At 33.8% G+C, this 21,191-nt stretch overlaps 1 protein-coding gene and 1 non-coding gene across 2 annotated transcripts in view; one reads left to right on the top strand and one right to left on the bottom strand.

The window, feature by feature from the left end:
* The window catches only part of LOC118197974 (uncharacterized), a 237,785-nt gene extending 225,882 nt beyond the window's left edge, over nucleotides 1-11,903 (bottom strand). Inside the window, exon 1 of the mRNA XM_085825303.1 lies at nucleotides 10,799-11,903. Coding sequence (XP_085681429.1) covers nucleotides 10,799-11,623 — 825 coding nt within the window. The 5' untranslated portion in view covers nucleotides 11,624-11,903. The remainder of the gene's footprint in view (nucleotides 1-10,798) is intronic.
* A 5,859-nt stretch (nucleotides 11,904-17,762) lies between these two features.
* Nucleotides 17,763-17,833, top strand: TRNAM-CAU (transfer RNA methionine (anticodon CAU)). Its single transcript has one exon. It is a non-coding gene; the product is annotated as a tRNA-Met (tRNA).
* The last annotated feature ends 3,358 nt before the right edge of the window (nucleotides 17,834-21,191 follow it).

Consider the following 21,191-nt stretch of genomic DNA (forward strand, 5'->3'; position numbering starts at 1 on the left):
CTGGTGGGCCTCAGTTCGTGGAAAGACAAAAAATACATAAAAATTCTAAACATCTTCATTAAAAATTGTAAAACACAGAAAAATATAAAACACCAAATTTAGTTACAAACAGTTCAAAAAATTATAATTAAAATTAGAGTATCTACGCAAAAACAAGCAATACGGCCACTGGGCATGAACACTGATTTTTCATGCCCAAAACTGAAAGTTTAATTTTGGACTCACTCTGCAAAAAGAAACTGAAGATGGGACACAAACTGAAACTGGCTATTCTACCAAGAGTTTCAAATATAAAAAAAAATAAGGCCTCGTTGGGCTTAGTACAACTTAAACAACTCTTCAGTTATTGATAATTCTACAACTATTGCATGCAGATTAACTAAAGACATAAAAACCTTAGCAAAACATAAGAACAACATAATTAAATCACTTTTAAAGCAAAAATGCACAATTTACTAACATATGAGAATAAAAAAATTAGTCTGAATCCGAGGATTTTGTGTCTAGAAGACATGACCAGGCAGACCTAGAGTTACAATGCCGGCGGGAGACCGTTATTTAGCTCTTTCGGCCCGAAGAAGGAGTAACATTACTGTGCCTCAGCTCATGGCAGATCATTTAGTGGCAACAAGAATTTCAACTATTACAGTGCAGAGACGCCTGCCCAATACATGTCTGTATGCAAGATGACCAGATGATCGAGTCCCCTTGACCTGAGGATACAGATAATAAAATCGTGAAATCTAAGCAGCTCCGTATTTGCAACATATATATAATTGATATGGATCCGCGAGCCGCATGAAATTGCTTCGGAGATCGCATGTAGCCCGTGGGCGCCCAGTATATCGGATTGGTTTATGTGATTACAGCAAAGCCTCGAGGGCTATCTGCCTAAGGAGGAATACCTTCGTGGAGGACTTTCTATGAGAAAGTGGCTCATATACACGTTACACATGGGGGGAAAAACCACGAAAACGTCCATGCAGCCAGTCCGTTTGAGGGATTTGACCCTCGGACCGCACTACCAGAACTTTATCGCTCGGCCGCTGGTGGACAAGGCATCCAGTCTAATCGACATTTATACCCAAGCTTGAATTAATTTAACGACATCGTTCAAGTTCTCTCACATAAATAATGTTCTTTAACGCCGTTTATAACAGCTTCGGCATTTCTAATGATTTTCATACTTTATTAACATACAGTGTGTTCTGTTTGTCTCGAATAATGATTTGCTTACCGGAAGCCGAGCACTAAAGTCGTTAGACATTGGCAGTTTGATGTGGGTTCGATTCTTGGCGAACGGGCTGGATGCATGGGCCCTTTTGTGATTTTTCTCCATGCGCGTAACATGGATGAGAGTCAGTTACCCTTAGAAAGCCCTCCACGAAGTCATCACTTTCCTTAGGCACATAGCCCTAGCATGCATTGCCAAATCAAATAAACTAAACAGAATATTGACGAAATAAATTTACAGTACATATATATATCTGCCTAAGGGAAGATATACCTTCGTAGAGGCCTTTCTAAAGCAACCAGATTGTACTTACATTACACATGAGAAAGCCTTGAAAGCACCGATGCAAGCAGCCAGTTCATGGTGATTTGAGCTCGGGCCAGACCAGTTGGTTGCTCAGCACGGAGACACACATGAGGGCTGTTTGTCTAAAGAAAGAGATGTCTTTGTGGAGAACGTGCTGAGGGAAACAGGTATGTATTCACATTACACATGAAGGGCAACCATGAATATACCCATGTAACCAGCCCTTTCACCGGGATTTGAGCTAAAGCCAATCTGCTAGTTGGTTGGTTAAGTATTTGAGAAAGCGTTGCACATGAGGTTCAGTCTAAGGGAAGGGATGCCGTTATGGAGGACTGCTCGTAGTCACATTATAAATGGGGAAAAGCACGAAAATACTCATGCAACCAGTCCGTTTGCCGGAACTTGAGCTCAAGGCAAACTATTAGTTGGTTGTTTCGTTATTTGACTAGAACAAAGCACATGAGGGCTATATACTTAAGGTACCATCACGGAGAATTTTCTGGGCAAAATAGGCTCTTACTCGCCTTACAGGTGAGGAAAACAAACTACTTTTGCTTAACAATTTTATCCACTCTTTTGAGATGCATTATACTTAGATTCCTTTCACATTAGACTATCAAACCGTTTTAAAAACAGTTTCTACATTCATAGAATGGCTAATCTAAACTTAAATATGATATGTAATCCGCCGATACACTGCAAAAAAGTCGTCGTTAGAGGGTGCAAAATTGAGAAGTGTCAGTTAGGGAGAGAGCGAATGAATGTAATGGCGATGTGTTGCTTTTGAAATACGACTCCTCCTCCCAGACATGCAGCTGGCTGTACATGTGCATTGCTGCGAGCGTATGGGTTCGTAATAGATTGAATGCTTACAGAACCGATGATAGCTTGACAAAATTTATTTTACCAAAAGAAACACTTCACAGTCCAAAAACAGTCTACAAAAATAGTCGTACTGCTCTTCACAATATCACAGAGTGCAATTAGTAGTTATACTTCAAACTACTAAGCACGTTAAACTCAAAGCATTTGAAAGCGCATCTACAGAGCGAAGCTGTTACGGAGATATCTCAGTACTTCGAACTTAGGCTGAAATTGATGCTCTCTCCAGTAGTTTTCCCCCGGCCGCAGAAAAATCTCTAATACTTCTCGAAATTACTGGAAGGCATATGAAGACTGGATAGGGTTACAGCTGCATATAGCATAAACTACAGTTATTCACTTTTGGCGATTACTCGCCAAATTTAGCTGCAAAAATGAGTCGCCAAAACCATTGCCAACTTGACGATATCTCGCCAATTTAGCGAGATAGCCTTTTACTCAATGTTAAATGGATATACCCCTACCGGATCTTACATTTCCGGTATGCTTCGCATCTTTAGATTTTCAAGTTATATTATACAAAATAAAATACAACAATTTCACATATAATTTCACTAAAATTATTTATATATGTACAAAATTCGGAACAGAATTTATTAATTATATTAATAAACCAAAAGTAATAATTCAGTGAGCCATTCCGAGCAGTGGAGCTAGACGGAGCATCTCACAAATTAGACTTTGATGTCATCGCTTTTTAAACATTACAGATTACTATCTTAAAGCATTAACAGTATTTCTCCGCTATCATTATTCTGCAAAGCGTTCCGCCCAGATGGTATAGTAGTTAGAGGAGCCGACTGCGATGCCGAAGGGCTTGGGTTCGAATCCCAGAGAAGGCATATATGTAAATTGTCTGTGCCCTCATACGAAGTAACGGTGGCCACCTGCTAAGTGCCTTCATAATATAATGACTATCACATCTGGGCTTAGTAGCGCCCAAAGCCCCCCCCCCTCCAAATGGCCAGTCTCGCCATTAAAAAAAAATCCGCAAATCTTTCTTGTCTCTCTGTGTTCAGTTGATTTTTTATTTCTAGTTTGAGTTTCCACCAAGGAGAAAATAAAAAAAATATAGCTTAGGAATTTGCCATTTCGTTTTTCCTCTCTTAGTTCTGATTAGTTTCACGTGACGAGTCAATATCGTCCTAAAAGCGAAGAACTCAGATTCGGGAAATTCCGAAATGCGTTTTCTCCACAGATATCTCGAATTCGACCTTTCTTCTTGATTACTGTAATTCTTTTCATCCACGGTAGGGAAAAGTCGTAAAATCAGAAACTTTACCTAGTAAGAAAGGAACTTTTTCAACTCCGAATAAAAGAATAAGCAAATAAAGCGAGAAAATAAAAAATAAAGTAAGAAATAAAAAGGTAAAGTAAAGAAAGTCGTTTGGAAAGTTCGCAATAAAAATATATTTGTAAACATATAAAAATAAAGTTGGTATTATTGACGGAAAAAATGTATTCATTCACTACGTTTCATTTTATATTACTAGCCGCAGCCTAAAAAAAGATAAACTGGTTAACGGCGGCTGACAGTTTTAATCAGTCCAGTTAGTTAATCTTACATTAGACCAGGGGTTCTCAACCGGTGGTACGCAAGTATATTTAACTATTAAATTCAAAACTTAAAACCCCAACATCCTGACTGAGTTTTTTCTCTAACACTAGTAAATTAACGCGATCTGAGCTTTGTTCAAGAGTGGTGGTGGTACTTGTGGTGGTACTAAAGGTTTTCAATTTTTCTTTAGATGTACGCGGTATTAGCCAAAAGGTTGAGAACCGCTGCATTAGACAAACGATTAGAAAAGGCGAATGTTATGTGCGTGATCAGTGTTCACGTGACTACGTGTTAAATGTTTATCATTAGAGGTTAAATGTTGCGCACTCTTTTATATATATATATATATATATATATATATATTCGCGATACTATTTACTTTGTTTGGTAAGTAAATTGATGAACGTTTCCGAAAGAAAAAGAAATTTAATAAATGTTTTTTGGGGAAGGCTGTAGTTGCTGTTACTCTTCCGAGTTACTTCAAAAATGACTGTAACCTCGACAACAGTTATTAAAAACATTATTCTGCAATATTTGATCACATTTACCGAATTGTTGTTTACAAAAAGCGATGTATATTTCTTGTTTTCGTACAGAAACGGGTGGGACTTTAGCCACTCGGTAACAATATCCGAATGATAACATTAACTGCAATCACATTAAGCGGCGCCTATTGCAGCTGAACAACCTGAATCATGCATTATACACTGAATTTAAATCAATATGGATATCTTTGGAAACAGCGGCGCCACCTAGCGCAAAGAATTGTCGAAAACTCTCGTTTTTTGTGGCGAGATCCTCCTGGTTTTTCATATTTCAAGGCTGGTAACTAATGCGAATTATATTCATAATGCTTACGAAAGTTTAATGTTATTCAAAAATCAACCTCAGTTTTTTTAACTTCTTTCTTCAACCCCTTTGTTAAAAAAAAGGCCCTAGGGATAAAATAACAAGTGAATAATAGATTGACCCATGAACTTGAGAGGCTAATGCGAAAATAAAAAGCAAAAAAAGTTTAATGCAAGAATAATTACGAAAATGTCTTTAAGATAAAATTAAAAAAAGAAACTTGGAGGATGTTTTAATATAAAAAATATTTTTTGTCTGCAGTGTTTATGAAATTAACGAATTAAAACGATGTTTATGAAATTCTCAGGAGAAAAAAAAAAAAAAAAAAAAAAAAAAAAAAGCAAGCTTGATAAATTATAGTTTCTCATTCGATGCAAATTTATAAACAATTAATTTATTCATTCTGTAACCCAAAAGTTCTCAAGGGTGTCGTTATTGACCCGCAGGGAGTCAATACCGACCAGCACGACTCTCTCATTCTGCAGTACGGTCCATATTCCGCCAAACTGCATGAAGGGTGGACTGTTCGCCCGACGACCAGTGGTTTGTGTTCCTTTGTCCCCATCGCATGTCAGAGCGCGGTTTAATTCCGCCCGTGAATATCGCATTTGTGGACCACGTATTCTTTACAGATGAGCCTCGATTTAACATCCAGAACGGTTCCCGAAGAGCACTGACATGGCGAGATCTAAGGACTCGCTATACGGTGCCAAACATCGTCTGAAAGAGACCACTGCAAAGGAAGAGGCTATTTTATATGGGGCTGGGATAGCAACAAATGGCTGCATCAACCTCTGCGTGATTTCTGATGGTTCCGTCACAAGTGTCCGATATCACGACGAAATTCTACATCCTCTTGAGCGTCCTCTTATCCCTGCAACGGGTTCCGACGCGATATTTATGGACGATAACGCCCGTACAAAGCTCGAGTGGTGCGGAGGTATATGAAGTGTGAAACTATTCCACATCTGCTGTGGCCTGCTAGATCAACGGCCCTGAATCCCATAGAGGTGACCTGTGTTGCATGAAGGTGGATTGTACGCCCGACGACCTGTGGTTTGTGTTCCTCTGTCCCCACCGTATGTCGGAGAGCGGTTGAATTGGGAACGTGAACATCGCAGTTGGATACCAGAGCAGTGAGGCCACGTACGTTGAACAGATGAGTCTCGATTTAACATCCATAACGATTCCCGAAGAGCAGTGATATGGCGAGAGCCAGTGGCACGCTATCGGGCACCTCGAAAGAGACCATTCCAGAAGTGGAGGCTTACTTATATGGGCTGGGATAGCAACGAATGGCCGCAACGACCACTACGCAATTCCTGGTGGTTCCGTCGCAGCCGTCCGATATCGTGACAAAATTTTATACCCTCTTGTGCAGCCTTTTATCCTGCAATGGTAATGACGCAATATTTATATACGATAACACTTGACCTTATAGAGCGTGGCTTATATAGCTCAAGGTGGTGCGGAGTTATTTGGCGAGTGAAACCATTCTACGTCTGTCGTAGCCTGCTAGATCACCAGATGTGAATCCCATACAGCATATACGGGACATATTGGGACTACGGATAGCAGGTCGCAGTCTGCCGCTGGAGACCTTCCACGAGTTCCGACATGCAGGAATAGCCATTACGCCACAACAAGCGATCAACAACACTATTGCCAACTTCTTACATGTGCGTTTACATTGCAAAGTGTTACAATGTGATGTTCGTAACACATTGCAAGGTGTGTTTGTATACTTTTGCTTTATTGTTTGCTATAGATTTGGTAATGTCATACCAACTTCTTGGATCAATTTTACGCATATCCTTTAAATAGTTTTTGCTTTATTAAGTGTTTTGCCTTTGTTGCTTATTTTTTTAGCAGGAATGTATATACCCACCCATATTACTAGGCTTAAAAGTCCTTACTTGGCCTTTTACTTTTGCAATCGTTGGTCGTATTCATATACGTCCAGTTACAAAGTGTTTTAAATGACGAAAATAGTCATATTTGGGCAATGGCAAATTTAAAAAAAATTAAATTTTTGACAAATAAGGAAATCTAACTTTTAATGCAGTCTCAAGGTTCCTATACTTATATTTGGGAAAGTTTTATACTCATTATGAAAAAATTAAATAAACGAGAAGTTTGATTCCGTACAACAAAAATTAACTGAGATATTTAATTTCAAAATTTGCAATTCTTGATGTCATTTTCAACTTGCCTTGAGGAATGGGTTAATTAAGTTAAAATAATTCGAGGAAATAAGTTTAAACGAAGTACAGCAAAACATCTGTATAACTTAATATGTCGTACAAGGAAGTCATATAGTAGTCATATCAGATTTTTTTATAATCTCTATATTATTTCTTAAAAACTAGCCGCCTAAACGAGTTATCATAAAATGAAAAAAGTACTATATAATCATTTTAAGGTATGCAGCTAATGCCGTTTCATAAAAATATTTAATACTTTTCTACCATCTCAGGATTTAAAAACATTTTTATTTAAAATAGTTCAAATTTAAAAGTAGAAAAAGTATTTTTAAGAACTGCATTTATTGCTTTTCAGTCACTTAATTTGTTACTCAGTAATTAAACTAAAATTAAAATTTAAAATTAAATATCTTACGCTTTACTGAACAGCAGCATGCTGCTGCGTGGAGATAACAAGCATTCTATTTGAGGCAGTGGGAATACACTGCTTTCCAGTATCCATATTTGTGGATTAAAATTCAAAGATAAATATCGTACACTTTGCCAAATGCAATAGCCTGGCGCGCCAGAGATAAAAATGTTTTATTTTAGATAGTGTTTTCAATTTTTGATTTCAAATCGCGAGTTTGTTAAAGAAAAATTCGTTAAATATGTGCAAAATATAAAATAAATCAAAAAAAGGAAATTCGCCATAAAATATTCCCTTTTTGATATGCTTATATTCTGGTGGAAACGTGTATGTAAACGTGTTTTCTACGTTGTATGAAAAATTCGGTGGCTGTTAAGTGTCGTCGTTTTTTCACAGTGCGAGGAATATACATACATACTTACAAATTCATGATTTACTTCTTTAGCCATAACATTTGATGGCAACCATCTCAAACGAGATTCGGAGAAAAAGCGAGTTTCAAGACTAATAGTACCTAATAAAAAATAGTGCTAAAATTTAATCAAAAATTGAGAAAATAAACTGACATGTATTCGCGCTCTTTGAACAAGCAGTTTACATTAAATAAAAGCATGAAAGTAACAAGATATCCAATACTTTACTGGATATCGTTTAGCTAAATTACACTTTTAGCATATATTCAATTAATTTTTTCGTGGAAGAATTTTTCCATTTTGATTTTCAAAAAATATCATGTTTCTCTATTTTTTCAACTCATTCCATACATGTTTCTTCGGATTTTAAGTCCAAAGAATAGTGAAGAGTTTTGACAACTTCAAGTCATTTGTAGAATAACCACATGCGGAAACATTTAGGGTCGTAATGTGACCATAATTAAACGTCAAAGTATTTTGCATTTCAAGCATTCTCTGAGATGCTTCCAAGTTTTCATTAAGAATATTTATACTGATTCATATTATTTTCGATATAAACTTAATTGGCTATTCCAGAGACAGCTAAACATCCCCAAATCGTATGCCATCAATACGTGCTTAAGAGAGGCAACTGGATTTTCAGATTCATTTCTTTATTCAGTTTTCACCTCACAGTAGTTTGTCCATCGGTTCCAAATATATTAAATTTCTAAGACTATAACATTGTTCCAATTAGATAAATCTTTGCTTACCATGAATTTTTGTGAACGTCTTTTTATTTAATTTCTTGTTGTTGAAAAATTTCCTTCTTGCTGATCGCTCATTGTATCTGTGTGCCTTTAATGATTCTTCTAACAATTTCGGGGTTAAAGCTTATTGCTTCTAAATCTATCGCAAGTTTTACAACTCTAAATTTTAGATCTCATTTACCTAATCTTATTTATCTTAATATCTAACAGAATCAGGACGGATTTAGATTTGACGAGATGCTAAGTTATTTGAGATATGCGGCCCTGTATGAGGGATATGACTCATTTTTTTTATATGGGATATTTTTTTATACGGTACAAATTTTGGGGGTGGTGCAAGAAAGTGGGGACCCTAAGCTATAGCTTGTGCAGCTTATACGTAAATCCGGCAGAGCAGAATATTAGTTTTGTAAATGTTAGTATTTTTGCTAAACACAAGTAGTATTTCCAAATACAGACGATGGTTCTCGTGATGTATTTTCATTTAAAGCCAAAAATTGTGAAAAAAAAAATTCCAAAACATAAAATATTGCAGTGTCAGAAATATTTCGTACACTAAGAGTAAATTGTTTTATTACAAGGAATATTTGAATAATATTTTGCAACAATCAAGGCTTAAAATAGAGAAAATAATGATAAACTAGGAAAACGTCTGAAGTCTGCGTTTTAAGAACAAGATTTATGCATATAAATCTCAAACATGCATGTGTATAAAATATAGTAATAAAATATCTTTATATGCAAAATGAATAATTTGCTAAAATATTCAAAATTTTCTTATAAAATACCTCTAAATATTTCAGTCAGTCACCGATAAAAACATGTTTTCATTCCCCTCATAAAAAAGGGAATATTAACGATCGAACATCGTAAAATAGATATAATTTTCATATTTTTAAATATTATGAATATAGCCCCTTTATATAAACATGTTATTAATACATCTGCATAAATCAGTTGCTCTGAACACTTTTCTCCGCCATGCACTCTTTTCAAAGCACAGCTAGACTATCGACCCCCCCCACCCGCCATTCCAAAATTCGAAAAATATATATGCATTTATTTATCTTTTATATATTTAACAAGAAAAATCTAGAGAATGTTGATAAATACCAAAAATTGAATAAAAGTTTTTTATATTTATAAAATAAAACAAAATACTTAACAGATAAATAAAAAGCTGACCTCCTTCCACCTTAAAACTATAAAGTCCCCTCCATTCTCCCTGGTATAAATTATTAAAATAACACCAAACCCAAATAACAATCAAAATGTGTTTAAAAGGGAAATCTAAGAAATTCGAATATGATCATCAATATTCCAATCACGAACAGAGTTCGCTTAACGTTCCTCCCTTCCGAACGATCATTTTATTCCGTTTCTGGCCATCCAACCAATAAATTAAAACTCGGGGAAAAAAAAAAAAAAAAAAAAAAAAAAAAAAACGGATGGTATCTGATTATTCACCGACTATCGTATAAGCGACGAATTTTGCAGTAGAATGCGACAGTTGTCGGACCACGCATGTGCGTATTATCCACGTTTATCAATACACATGGATTTACGCGCTTTGTATTTAACAATCAATTCGGCTAAACATAAAGTTAATATAATTATAGTTCGGTTAATACAATTCTTTTTCTTCAGTGCATTTTCTTCTTTGATCTAAAATTTGCTTCATATACATTACTTCTTTTTGTTATTATTTATGAACATGAACCGGAAAGATAGTTAAAAAAAATGTTTCTCGCCAATTCGGCGACATTTCGTTAAAGGTATGCGGATAGTCAGTAAGCAGGTGACAGGTGACGGAGGACGGGGACGCCTGACGTATAACATAGGTAAACAGGCATATGTCCCACGTCCTCCACTATCTCGAAGAAGCAACTCGCTGGAGCCCCGTGAGGCTGCACCAGGAGTTTACATGGCCATACAGGGGCTAGATGTCGGGTAGTTTTTACATAGGACGTTGTTAATAACACAAAGTAACTTAGAAAGAATATAAAGGATAGCATTAAAACTCTAAAACACTCATATAAGCTAAAACACATAGATATACAAAATTAAACGTAAAAGCATAAAAACACACTCGTAATTACGTAACATAAAGACATAGAAACACACACGAAAATACATATCATGACACATAGAATACATATGGAACAACAAAAAATTGATCAAATATGGTACTCACCAGATGCGGGATGTGGTTGAGTGAAAAGCAGAGCAAAGAGGCTAGGGCCACTGATGGCCACCTCAAGTCAGACGTGCCTTTGGCATTTTTTCCATATGGCCTCCGACTAGCTTGCCGGGATGGCCTGTGCAAGGCCCTTGTACTCCCGGTGCTACTTTGTGTATCCAAAGGACTGTTCATGCCCGTTGCTGATTGGAGTTCTGGAGAGGCACATTCCGGAAGCTGGAAAGAACCATTTGCACCTAGCTTGGTGCCATGCTTGCTTCTGTGAATCTCGACCTGTATCATGCAGATCAAGGACACTAGCATGAGGACACCGTACAGGGACAACAAGAACACCACATATCTGGTATCCCACTGTATTGGATGTAAATGACAGAGTCTATTGTTGTTGTCCTTCGGCAGCCTGGCGAATATTGCCGCAACACCGACTAGTATTGAAACCAGAGCTAGCACAGCAATATGGTATCGGATCTGGTTCCTCCTAACACTGAACCGGTACCGGTATGGCCACCGCACTGTTAGAGCGCGATCCACTACCATGGATGTCAAGGTACTGATTTGGAACGTTCTTGTAGCTACGAGACCCCACTGGGTGAAGTTGCAGGGTACCTGGAAGGGTGGATTGATGAGGCTGATGATAGCGTAGCAAAATATGAAGATAGATGTTACAAGTTCTTGGGAAGTCACGGCTAGCAAAAACAAATCCACAGTTCTCCATCTCCTGCGATACGTATGGAAAACATACACTGTCCACAGAGCTAGGACAGCTACTAGCGGAGAACTAGAAGAGACTATCAACCAGCTTATGGCTACGGGTTCCATGGCAGTAAAATAATTTACAAACAAAAGTTTAAATTCTAGATAAGTTTTAAGTCTTGGACTAAGATAATAAGAAAAGTTTTAAGTCCTAGACAAATATTGATATTACGAACACTGATAAAAAGTTAATTTTTCAAAATTAATTCGCTTCGATACGGGAAGATCAAAATTACTTATATGTAATTTTTGACTAAATATTTTAAATAATTCTAAACACTAAATTTATTCAAATTTCTACAGCAAAGTAAATAAATATTAACAAATTTACTTTTAAAACTACAGAATATTTATGCTTTTAGAGATAAAACAATATAAATGTGTCAACACAGAATATAATTTAAGATTAATTAACAATAAATTAAACGTTTCTGATTGCAAAACATAAAAAATTTAAAAAATTCTAAATATTCTTATAACATAATAAGGAACTATATTAATAAATTAAAGACAATTTAGACTTGAATGTTTTATAATTTGTAAATTAAAATCAATACTTATAATTTTTAAAACTATTAATTAATATATAATTAACACCATTTTTTAATTAATATATAATCGTTAACACCATTATTTAATAATCGTTTCAAATAGAAATTATTACAATCATTTAGTGATGATAAGTACTCTTATCATCACTAAATGATTTAGAAAGTGATTCATAGAGTAGTTTAAGCCATTTTGAAGAATTCCATAACTGAACAGGTTCTTTACAATTTTTTCTAAAGGAAATTTCACCAAATAATTTGATACTAGAATTCATTTCGTATTTCTCTGGTTTCAATACGACAGAGAGCTTTCACCTTTCGTGGTAGCATATCCATGCAAATTTGTAATCCTTGATAATGACTCACAGTATCAGTATCACACAAATAAAATCAGAAATCCAATCACTTATTTCTTCAAAACTGCGAAACAAAAATATGCATTAAGTAAGAAAATTAATTTTTTATATCATTTCGAATATGTTAATTCTCTCAAAAATAAACAACGCTAAATCCAAGAATGGCTGTTTTCTTGAAATTCCACATATCTGTAACTGAAATAATCAACATAGGTGAACTATAATATTTATATCGAGAAAACTTTAATAAAAAAGTTTTCAATTCCATTCGTTGCGAATCACAAACTTTTCAAAAGTCGTAAACATCCCAAGAAATGCCATTGAAGACACAACAAAATGGTTAATCCCGTCTTTCAGACTTCGATGCCAACAAAAATAATAAAAATTTTCAACTTAAACTAACTTCGAACACGCTATCATACATTATTTTGCTTGTTACATTTCATCCGTATCTCGGGCACAAAACTTGTACGATTACCTAACGTCACTCACTGTTACCGAATCGTCTGCGAATGAATTTCATTCGGGGTTACTCTCTTTTTCGCCAAAAAAAATTTTTTCTCTGTCGCCAAAGTGAGTAAGATCTCGCCAAGTTACCTAGAATATCTTCTTAACGGACATTAATGTAGAACAATTCGGAAACAAATCTAAAGAATCTGAGAACCTGAATTCTTCGAGTAGAAATTGATGAGAAGCGGTGTAATTAAATTCGCTATTAAGGGGAATTGCAGGAAAAAAAAAACGTTAAGGTGAATTTTACGTGGAAAGAACTCTATTAATCCGCCGGAAAATGTATTCGCCATTTAGTGTCTCAAAAGTGTTTATTAATGATGCTGAAATGAAACCTGAACGCCTTTGCTTCGTTTAATAGATGGATGGGATAATTACACTTAATCAAACGAAAGAGTTTATATTCTGCACTTTATTTGCGTTTGAACCCCTTCCGCATATACGTAAAGCGGAGAAAAGAACATTTACAGATGAGAAACAACAAAATATTTAAAACGCTTTGTTGATGCTACAAAGAAACACTGTTTAACATTAATTATTACTTAAAATATACCTCTCATTACAACCAAATTTTTTACTTTTTTTTGAGCGATTGCACATTAAATCTTTACTGTTGTCGAAACAAGTACTGGGTTATTTAAATAATTTTGTACCCAGTACTTAATTATATTTAAATAATTTATCATAGCTTATTAGTTACATTATTTAATAAGAAAACGAAATAAAAGTCGTTCTAAAACGAAAATAAATGTAGAAGTGTTGTCACAAATCATACATTTTAAACAATTTGTTGGAAATCGTTTGCATTTTCTTTAATGATATATTTTGTCACATTTTGCGCTTTGCTGACGAGCCAGTATGTTAGTAACAAGAAAAAATGGCACAAGACATTACACAAGAAAGCCAGATCTGATTTAAAAACTGCATTAAAATGACAACCACTTTTTTTTAAACTACTTTTTCGTTCACGTTTTATATAATAGGGAATTCCTTGGTATGATTAACATACTAAGTCAGAGTTCCTCAAATGATTGTTGCAAATACCACTAACCATTATATTACTTAACCATTATATCTAAAGAATCTGAGAACCTGAATTCTTCGAGTAGAAATTGATGAGAAGCGGTGTAATTAAATTCGCTATTAAGGGGAATTGCAGGAAAAAAGAAACGTTAAGGTGAATTTTACGTGGAACAATTTTTTGGTGGTGGTACAATTTTTATTCAAAAGATTTAAATGAATATTCAGAACGAATGCAAAATAGCATTTCTTTTGGTACGTATGCTGAAACATGATAATATATTTTTTAAACTTATTTTATGTGGTACAAAACTTAAAAATTTTGAGAACTTCTGGAGTAAGCATAAGCACAGGACGGTAATTTAACTAAGGGAAGGGATATTCTTGTGGAGGACTCTTTAAAGGAAACTATCACGATGTGACTTCAAAATGAGAATCATTTCAGTTCAACTTCTTCCGGAAACGACATTTTGCTTCGAAACACTTAATGCGTTGTGTTACTTTTCAAATTCTTGCAACCAAATATTATCTCCCTATATTATATTTGAGGAAATTAAATAATGAAAAATCTGCATGAATGTATGTATGTTTCTTGTATTGTACCGTCAAATTTTGAATGATGTAGTCCTCCATCCTAACATGGGCACTTGGAAGCCCGAATTTCGAATTTGTTTCATTATCTATGTCACATTCTGTAAAACAACAACGAATGTTTGATTAATAAACTAAACGTTTTCAAAGCAAGCAGTGGTAACACTGTACAAAATCAAACATTTTTGTACATCACCAGCGCGCAAGACTCTATAGAAAATTCTATATACTGTTTTTAAACAGTTTGTGATTTTGCTGTTAAATCGAATTTTATGTGGTGTAAGCTCCGAGAAAGTGATATTTTTTATAAAAAGTAAACACACAAAATGTTGATAGTAAAAAGACAAAAAAAATTTTTTGTAAAACCATCTTAATATTTGGATTAGGAACGAGGAAGACGGGCACCACACCTTTACCATTGTAAAAAAACCTTCTTCGAAAGAAAATTGTACATTGATACAATGAATTGCGAAAAGACTGAAAAATAAATAAATAAATGCGCCAACACTTAGCGCTGGCGCACCAGCTGCCGACCGAGCGGTAAAAGCCGCTGAACTCTGGTAGTTCGGTCCGGGGTCCGATTCCCTGCGAACTACCTGGCTGCATGGGCGTTTTCGGGGATTTTTCCCGTATGTAACGTGGATACGAGAAAGTTTCGCTTAAAAAAACTTCTAGAGCATACCTCCTTTTCCGTATAGTCCCTGAACCCTTTAATGCCGCATTGGGAATTTTAAACGCATACTGTTATGCTGCTTTTAAATTTTTTGTAATTTTTCTGTTGAATTGTATATGGCGTAAGTGCGAAGAAAGTGATGCTTAAAGTTAAAAAGACAAAAAAAAGGGGGGAGAATGAGTTAGTAGAAGTGAGTGTAACAGAAGACTTTTAGACTGCGAGCTCAGCAAGAGGGAAAAAAAACCTTAACAAAGCCTGTTTGGGCGATTGTTAAAATATGAAACCTTTCAGATTTTCCCCCCGCAATAATAACTATTTTAGGCGGCTCGCTGGGCAAATAGATAGTCACATTAAATAATGAAAATAAAAAAAAAAAAAAAAAAAAAAAAACTTATATTGAAATATGTTTAGCGAGTGCAAACAAACTAGAAAAAAAATCATATGCACAAGTTAGCGTTCTTAATTAATTTAAGTTTTGGAATTTGCTGTATAATCATCGCAGTAAAACGTAATTTTAATTACATGAATGATAATGAAGCATTTTTAAACCGAGACCTATTTTTACCTACCTACTTCATAAACTCAACTTCATTTTCGCTCTAAGAATAATTACTTTGCATGGGAACACATTTATACGTGAACAGCTTAATTAATTAATTTATTTATTTTCCACATTGAAAATTTGTAAGAAAAAATCTATGAACATATAAAAACAGCGATGAAGATAATTTCTAGTGATTTTTCATCAAAGCTACGAACTTTACCAGAATCGAAACGTCATCAAGTATCAATAACCGTCTATTAGTCACTTCTAGACTAGTAGTCCGTCGATAACCTATATCGATTATTATATTTATCGTTTATAGCGCAGTAACCTATCCTCACTTTTGCGATGATGTATTCTAATTTGTAGATGTTTATGGCAATCCAAAATACCTTATTATCGAATGTGTGCTTTTAGGACGATAATGTATAACGCTATAATTTAGCCTTATTTTTACGTGAAAGCACTTTTGCGTTATATAACTCATTATTACAATGCTTACACTGCTCAAAAATATATTGTCGAATGTTTGCTTTTGCACAATAATGCATATCGTTTATAAAGCTCATCCTCAATTTTGCATCACTTTTTCAAGTACCACTTTTTACTTATCCTATAACTTATTTTTATAACGCTTATAACGCTTTTTATAACGCTAAAAATATCGTATTTTCGAATATCTGCTTTCCGTGCGATAATATGTACGTTCGTTGATGATAACGTTTATAACTGATAACCTAATATGCGTGAAATCACTTTTGCGGTGTACTACTTTTCAAATAATGCATGGAAATTTATAACGCTCAAAAATATTGCGTTGCAGAATTGTTCCTTTTCGAAAGATAATGTATATTGCTTATCCCCACACTTTTTTTAAGTAACGCAGATAAGATTTGTAACTTAGCTTCACTTTTCAAATAACACTTTTAATACATGGACGCTTAAAATGCTGAAAAAATATGTTGTGAAATGTTTGTTTTTCGGAGGATAACTTATATCACTTATACTCTTAGGCAGTGTATAACTTATTCTTATAACGTGCGAACGCTTATTATGCTAAAATCTATCATCTCGTCGAATGTTTGCTTTTCGATAATAAAGTATGTCTATTGCGATGAATATAACGTTTGTAACTTACCTTCATTTTAGCAGTGCATAACTTATTTTTATAACGCATGGACTCTTACAACGCTCAAAAATATCATGTTGCCAAATTTTTGCTTTTGAGATTATTATATCGCTTATAATGTAACTTATCCTAACATTTACTTCAAACCGTTTTCAAATAATGCTTAAACGATTTAACATTAAAAAATACCATATTCTTGAAAGTCTGCTTTTCGGACAATAACATATTTCGTTTATTACGCTTATATGTAATACGTATCAAAGTATGCGTGTACCTATAATTAATTTAATTTGTGAATAAGTATGGATTTAATTTGCGATTTAATTATTGTATCTTGATTATATATATATATATAAGATAAAAAATATATAAATCAAAATTACAATTTAAACTAACGGTAACTCCTTAATTCTCCCTCTCTATTCTAAAAATAGTAATAACTTCTCTTGATTACGTCATTTCTAGATCAATCCATCTTGCATGGCCTGCGCAACGCTGATGAAATGGGTAATACGGAACCTTATAAGATATCAGAAGAGGGCGCAGCCCGACCCAAGGTATTTTCTTCCTCCTTTCTGATTGCCTTTGCGGTGTAACTGTAGCACACTCGGCGCGTATTCGAGAGGTCCAGGTTCGAGTCTCGGCGAAGGCATTGCACATTTTTCACCTCTCCTGCTTCAAAATAAACTAATGAAACTACAGTGGCCCCCGAACTAAAAGAAAGGTGGCGGATGATGAATCTTCTCTACCAGGATTTGGCGATTGGGTGCCCTAATCTCCAGTCGCCCTTTGAAAGGGGGCGTATATAAGGTATTTTCTCCCTCCTTTAAGCATGCCTTCGTGGTGTAATGGTAGCACACTCGATGCATATTCGAGAGGTCCAGGTTCGAATCCCGGCGAAGGCATTACTCATTTTTCATATTTCCTACTTCAGAAAAAAATCCTAATGACTGTAAAACCTAAACACAAAATTTGAGAACTAAAAACCTTTCTGGCCTAAACAAAAACCTTCCTCTTGGCGATCTTCCATATTGGATAAATATTCACTTTATCTTCAACTTCTGTGCTGCTTGGACGCTGTTTCGCTATGCTCTTTTCCTATCAAATAGTATCAAAATTGTAAATGTTCTTGAATAGGCATGATTAGAGTGCAAGTAAATTGTGGCCGCAAGTGTCAATTGAAATAAAACTGAATATTTAATATTACTCGGCTGCCAAGTTTTCTAATCGCTAATTCGACCTTTCAGCATACTATGCAGTTAGAATTAATCCTCTTCAATATGCCATCTACGTGCTTCGACATCAGTATTTTAGCGTTTCTATACCTCGGTGTTTCTACATCAGTACTTCTAAGTTTTTTTATTACATATATGAGAGTGTCTCACCAGAGGGTTTGAAAACTGTTTGGTTAGACTTTCAAAACTGAATTGTTTCAGATTTTTTTTATTTAAATAATCACAAATGCAAGATAAAAACAGAGAAAAGAACACCCCTTATATTTCTTCTACAATTTCACTCCCATGAATTACGAATGCACTTTATGATTTTACGGTTTAGTGAAATATGTTGACAGCAAAAGCAAGCAATCAGAAATCATCTCAATTCTTACATACTTCCGATTCGATTTTATGATGTACTACTGAAAGGAAATGTCATTAAGAACTGCATGAACTTCCAAAACACAACGCAGTTTTTTCTTTCTTTCTTTCCAGCGAAATGAAACGTTTGTTCAAAAGAAAACAAAACTCGTTTCTTCTTCCCAGAAACAAAACAACAACAATCAAGGACTTTTTCCGCATTTTTGACTTCCAAATACTATTACCGTAAGAGTTCAAGATTCCGCGTAGGCACCCCTTTTATCACACAGTCACAGTTAAAGGTTATTACCTGTTATTCGAATACGTAGGAGGAATGGCGAAAAGCAGAAGATAATTAAACTCGAAAATTCCCACATAAAAGCGAGGTGTGGAGGTGTGACTAGGAAGGCGGATGTTGTCGGCGAAGATTGCAGAAGATGACAACGCTTCGATGCACGCAGTATTGGTTAATAATCGAAAGAAAGGTAGCGATATTAACTGCAAAGTAATTACAAAGCTCTCGAAGACGAACTATGATTATTACCTCTTAGTTGACTAATTACGATGCATTTCCCCGTCATCGAAATCGATACTTTAAAGTGCCCGTAACTTTTAATAAACATGCCTGCATACCGTTTATTAAAGGCATAAGTCAATAAGTTTCATGATGCGACCAATGAACTATTGTTTGTCTTCATTATACTTGCAAATATTACAAAATCCTTTTAACTAAAAGTGCATTATGTGTTACATTTGAGGATTTTAGCTCAGCATTAAGGAATATTGTGAAATGCAAGTATTACCAGATCAAAATAGTATATTAAATTATCAAAAGGAGTATCATAACAGTATTTTAAAAGCTTATTATCAAAAAGGATATTAAAAGAGTATTACCGAAAAGAATAATATCAAAACGTATTACGAAAGAGGAGTATTACCAAAGCATATAAAAAAAGCATTATTAAAAGTACTTTTCAAAAGAGTAACTCGGAAAAAAGTATTATAAAAAAATATATTATCAAAAAAGTACATTATCAAAATAATATATTATCAAAAGGAATAACAAAAGGAGTATTATAAAATAAAGAATAATCAAAAAGAGTATAATTAAGGGAAGTATAAAAGAGAATATTATAAAAAGGAATAACAAAAAGAATATTATCAAACAAAGTATAATCAAAAAGACCACAATTAAAAGAAGTATAAAACAGAATATTATCAAGAGCATATTACTAAAATAAACAACAAAAAGGCCTATTTTCAAAAGGAATATTATCGAAAGAGTATATTAAAGTATCATCAACGGAATATATGTTGAAATATTAATTGTTTCATAAGAATAAATTGAATTTAATTAAAAAAATTAAATTTAAATACAAATTTAATTAAATATTCTTTGCGCCATTGCTGCAAGGAATGAAATTTAAATTTAAACAAATTTAAATTTAATTTTTAACAAATACGTATAAAAGTAAAAAAGCAAATTTAAATCCTAAAAAAAGGAAAAAAGACAAAATAATTTTTAAAAAAATGTGCAAACATATAAAAGATTAAATACTCTAACTAATCTACAATATCATTTAAATTCAGAAGCATAAGCAAATCAAGTGCAAAATCAATCCATGAAAATAAATTTACTAATTTAATAAATTTAAATTAAACATTTTTTTAAAAAAATGCATATGTGAATGACTGTTGAGTAGGCAGGAGACAGACTTATCAAGGGGAAGTTGCCTCCAAACCTAACTCTCCAATCATTCAATTCGTGTTTCATCATTCATGCAGGCAAGGGTAAAAGTCAAAACCAAAAGTAATTCCAATAAAGTGGTTCCCTTAGAAATTAACATTTAAGAATTAAAGTTCAAAAAGGAAAATACTAATGAAGTCTTTTGAGAAACAAGCAAGTAAAGTCAAGAATTAAACTTTTTTTTTTTAATTAAATTTTTTTAAAAAATTAATTTTTTATAAAAAAATAATCTAGAAACCAATGTATTTTAGAAACCCTTGTCTACAGAAACCTCCCCTACACGAATATGCATATCAATAAAAAGAAACTAAAAAAGAACTAGACATAATCCATATAAACCAATAAGAAACAAAAAGAACTAATTCACAATTTTTAAAAAAGAGATATATATTTAAAAATATAATTTCATATTTAGAAAATTCTTAGATACTACATAAAAAATTTTTAAAAATACTTAAAGCAAGTAAATACGTAGTAAGTTTTAATTCTAACTTACCTACTATATGAGTGTTGGGGTCTGCAAAAGTGTTGTAAAAGAGAAGTAAGTGTGTTCTTCAAATTATATAGATGGCGCTTATGTAGGTAAAGTTGAGTGTCAAGCTGCTATCTTTGTTATCGTAAAAAAATTTTTTTGTAAACATTAATATTAAAAATTAAATTAAAAATTAAAAATCCTAAAGGTAATAATTATCAATTTTTTAGGGAGTTAAAATATATTATGAAAAGGAGTTTTACGAAAAGATTATTATGAAAAAAAGAGCATCAAAAAGACTATTTTCAAAAGTGTATATTAAAATATTATGAAAGGAATACATTAAAGTTATAAGGTTATTAATTAAAATAACCAGTTATTTATAATTTCTGCCTTTACTACAACTACTTTCTATTTCCTCATCAGAAATGTAAACGCGTTTAGAAAGCATTTAAGCTGAGGTTTTT

The sequence above is a fragment of the Stegodyphus dumicola genome, chromosome 10, assembly GCF_044657685.1.
Source record: "Stegodyphus dumicola isolate Sdum_Otavi_A_Nest chromosome 10, ASM4465768v1".
NCBI lineage: Eukaryota > Metazoa > Arthropoda > Arachnida > Araneae > Eresidae > Stegodyphus > Stegodyphus dumicola.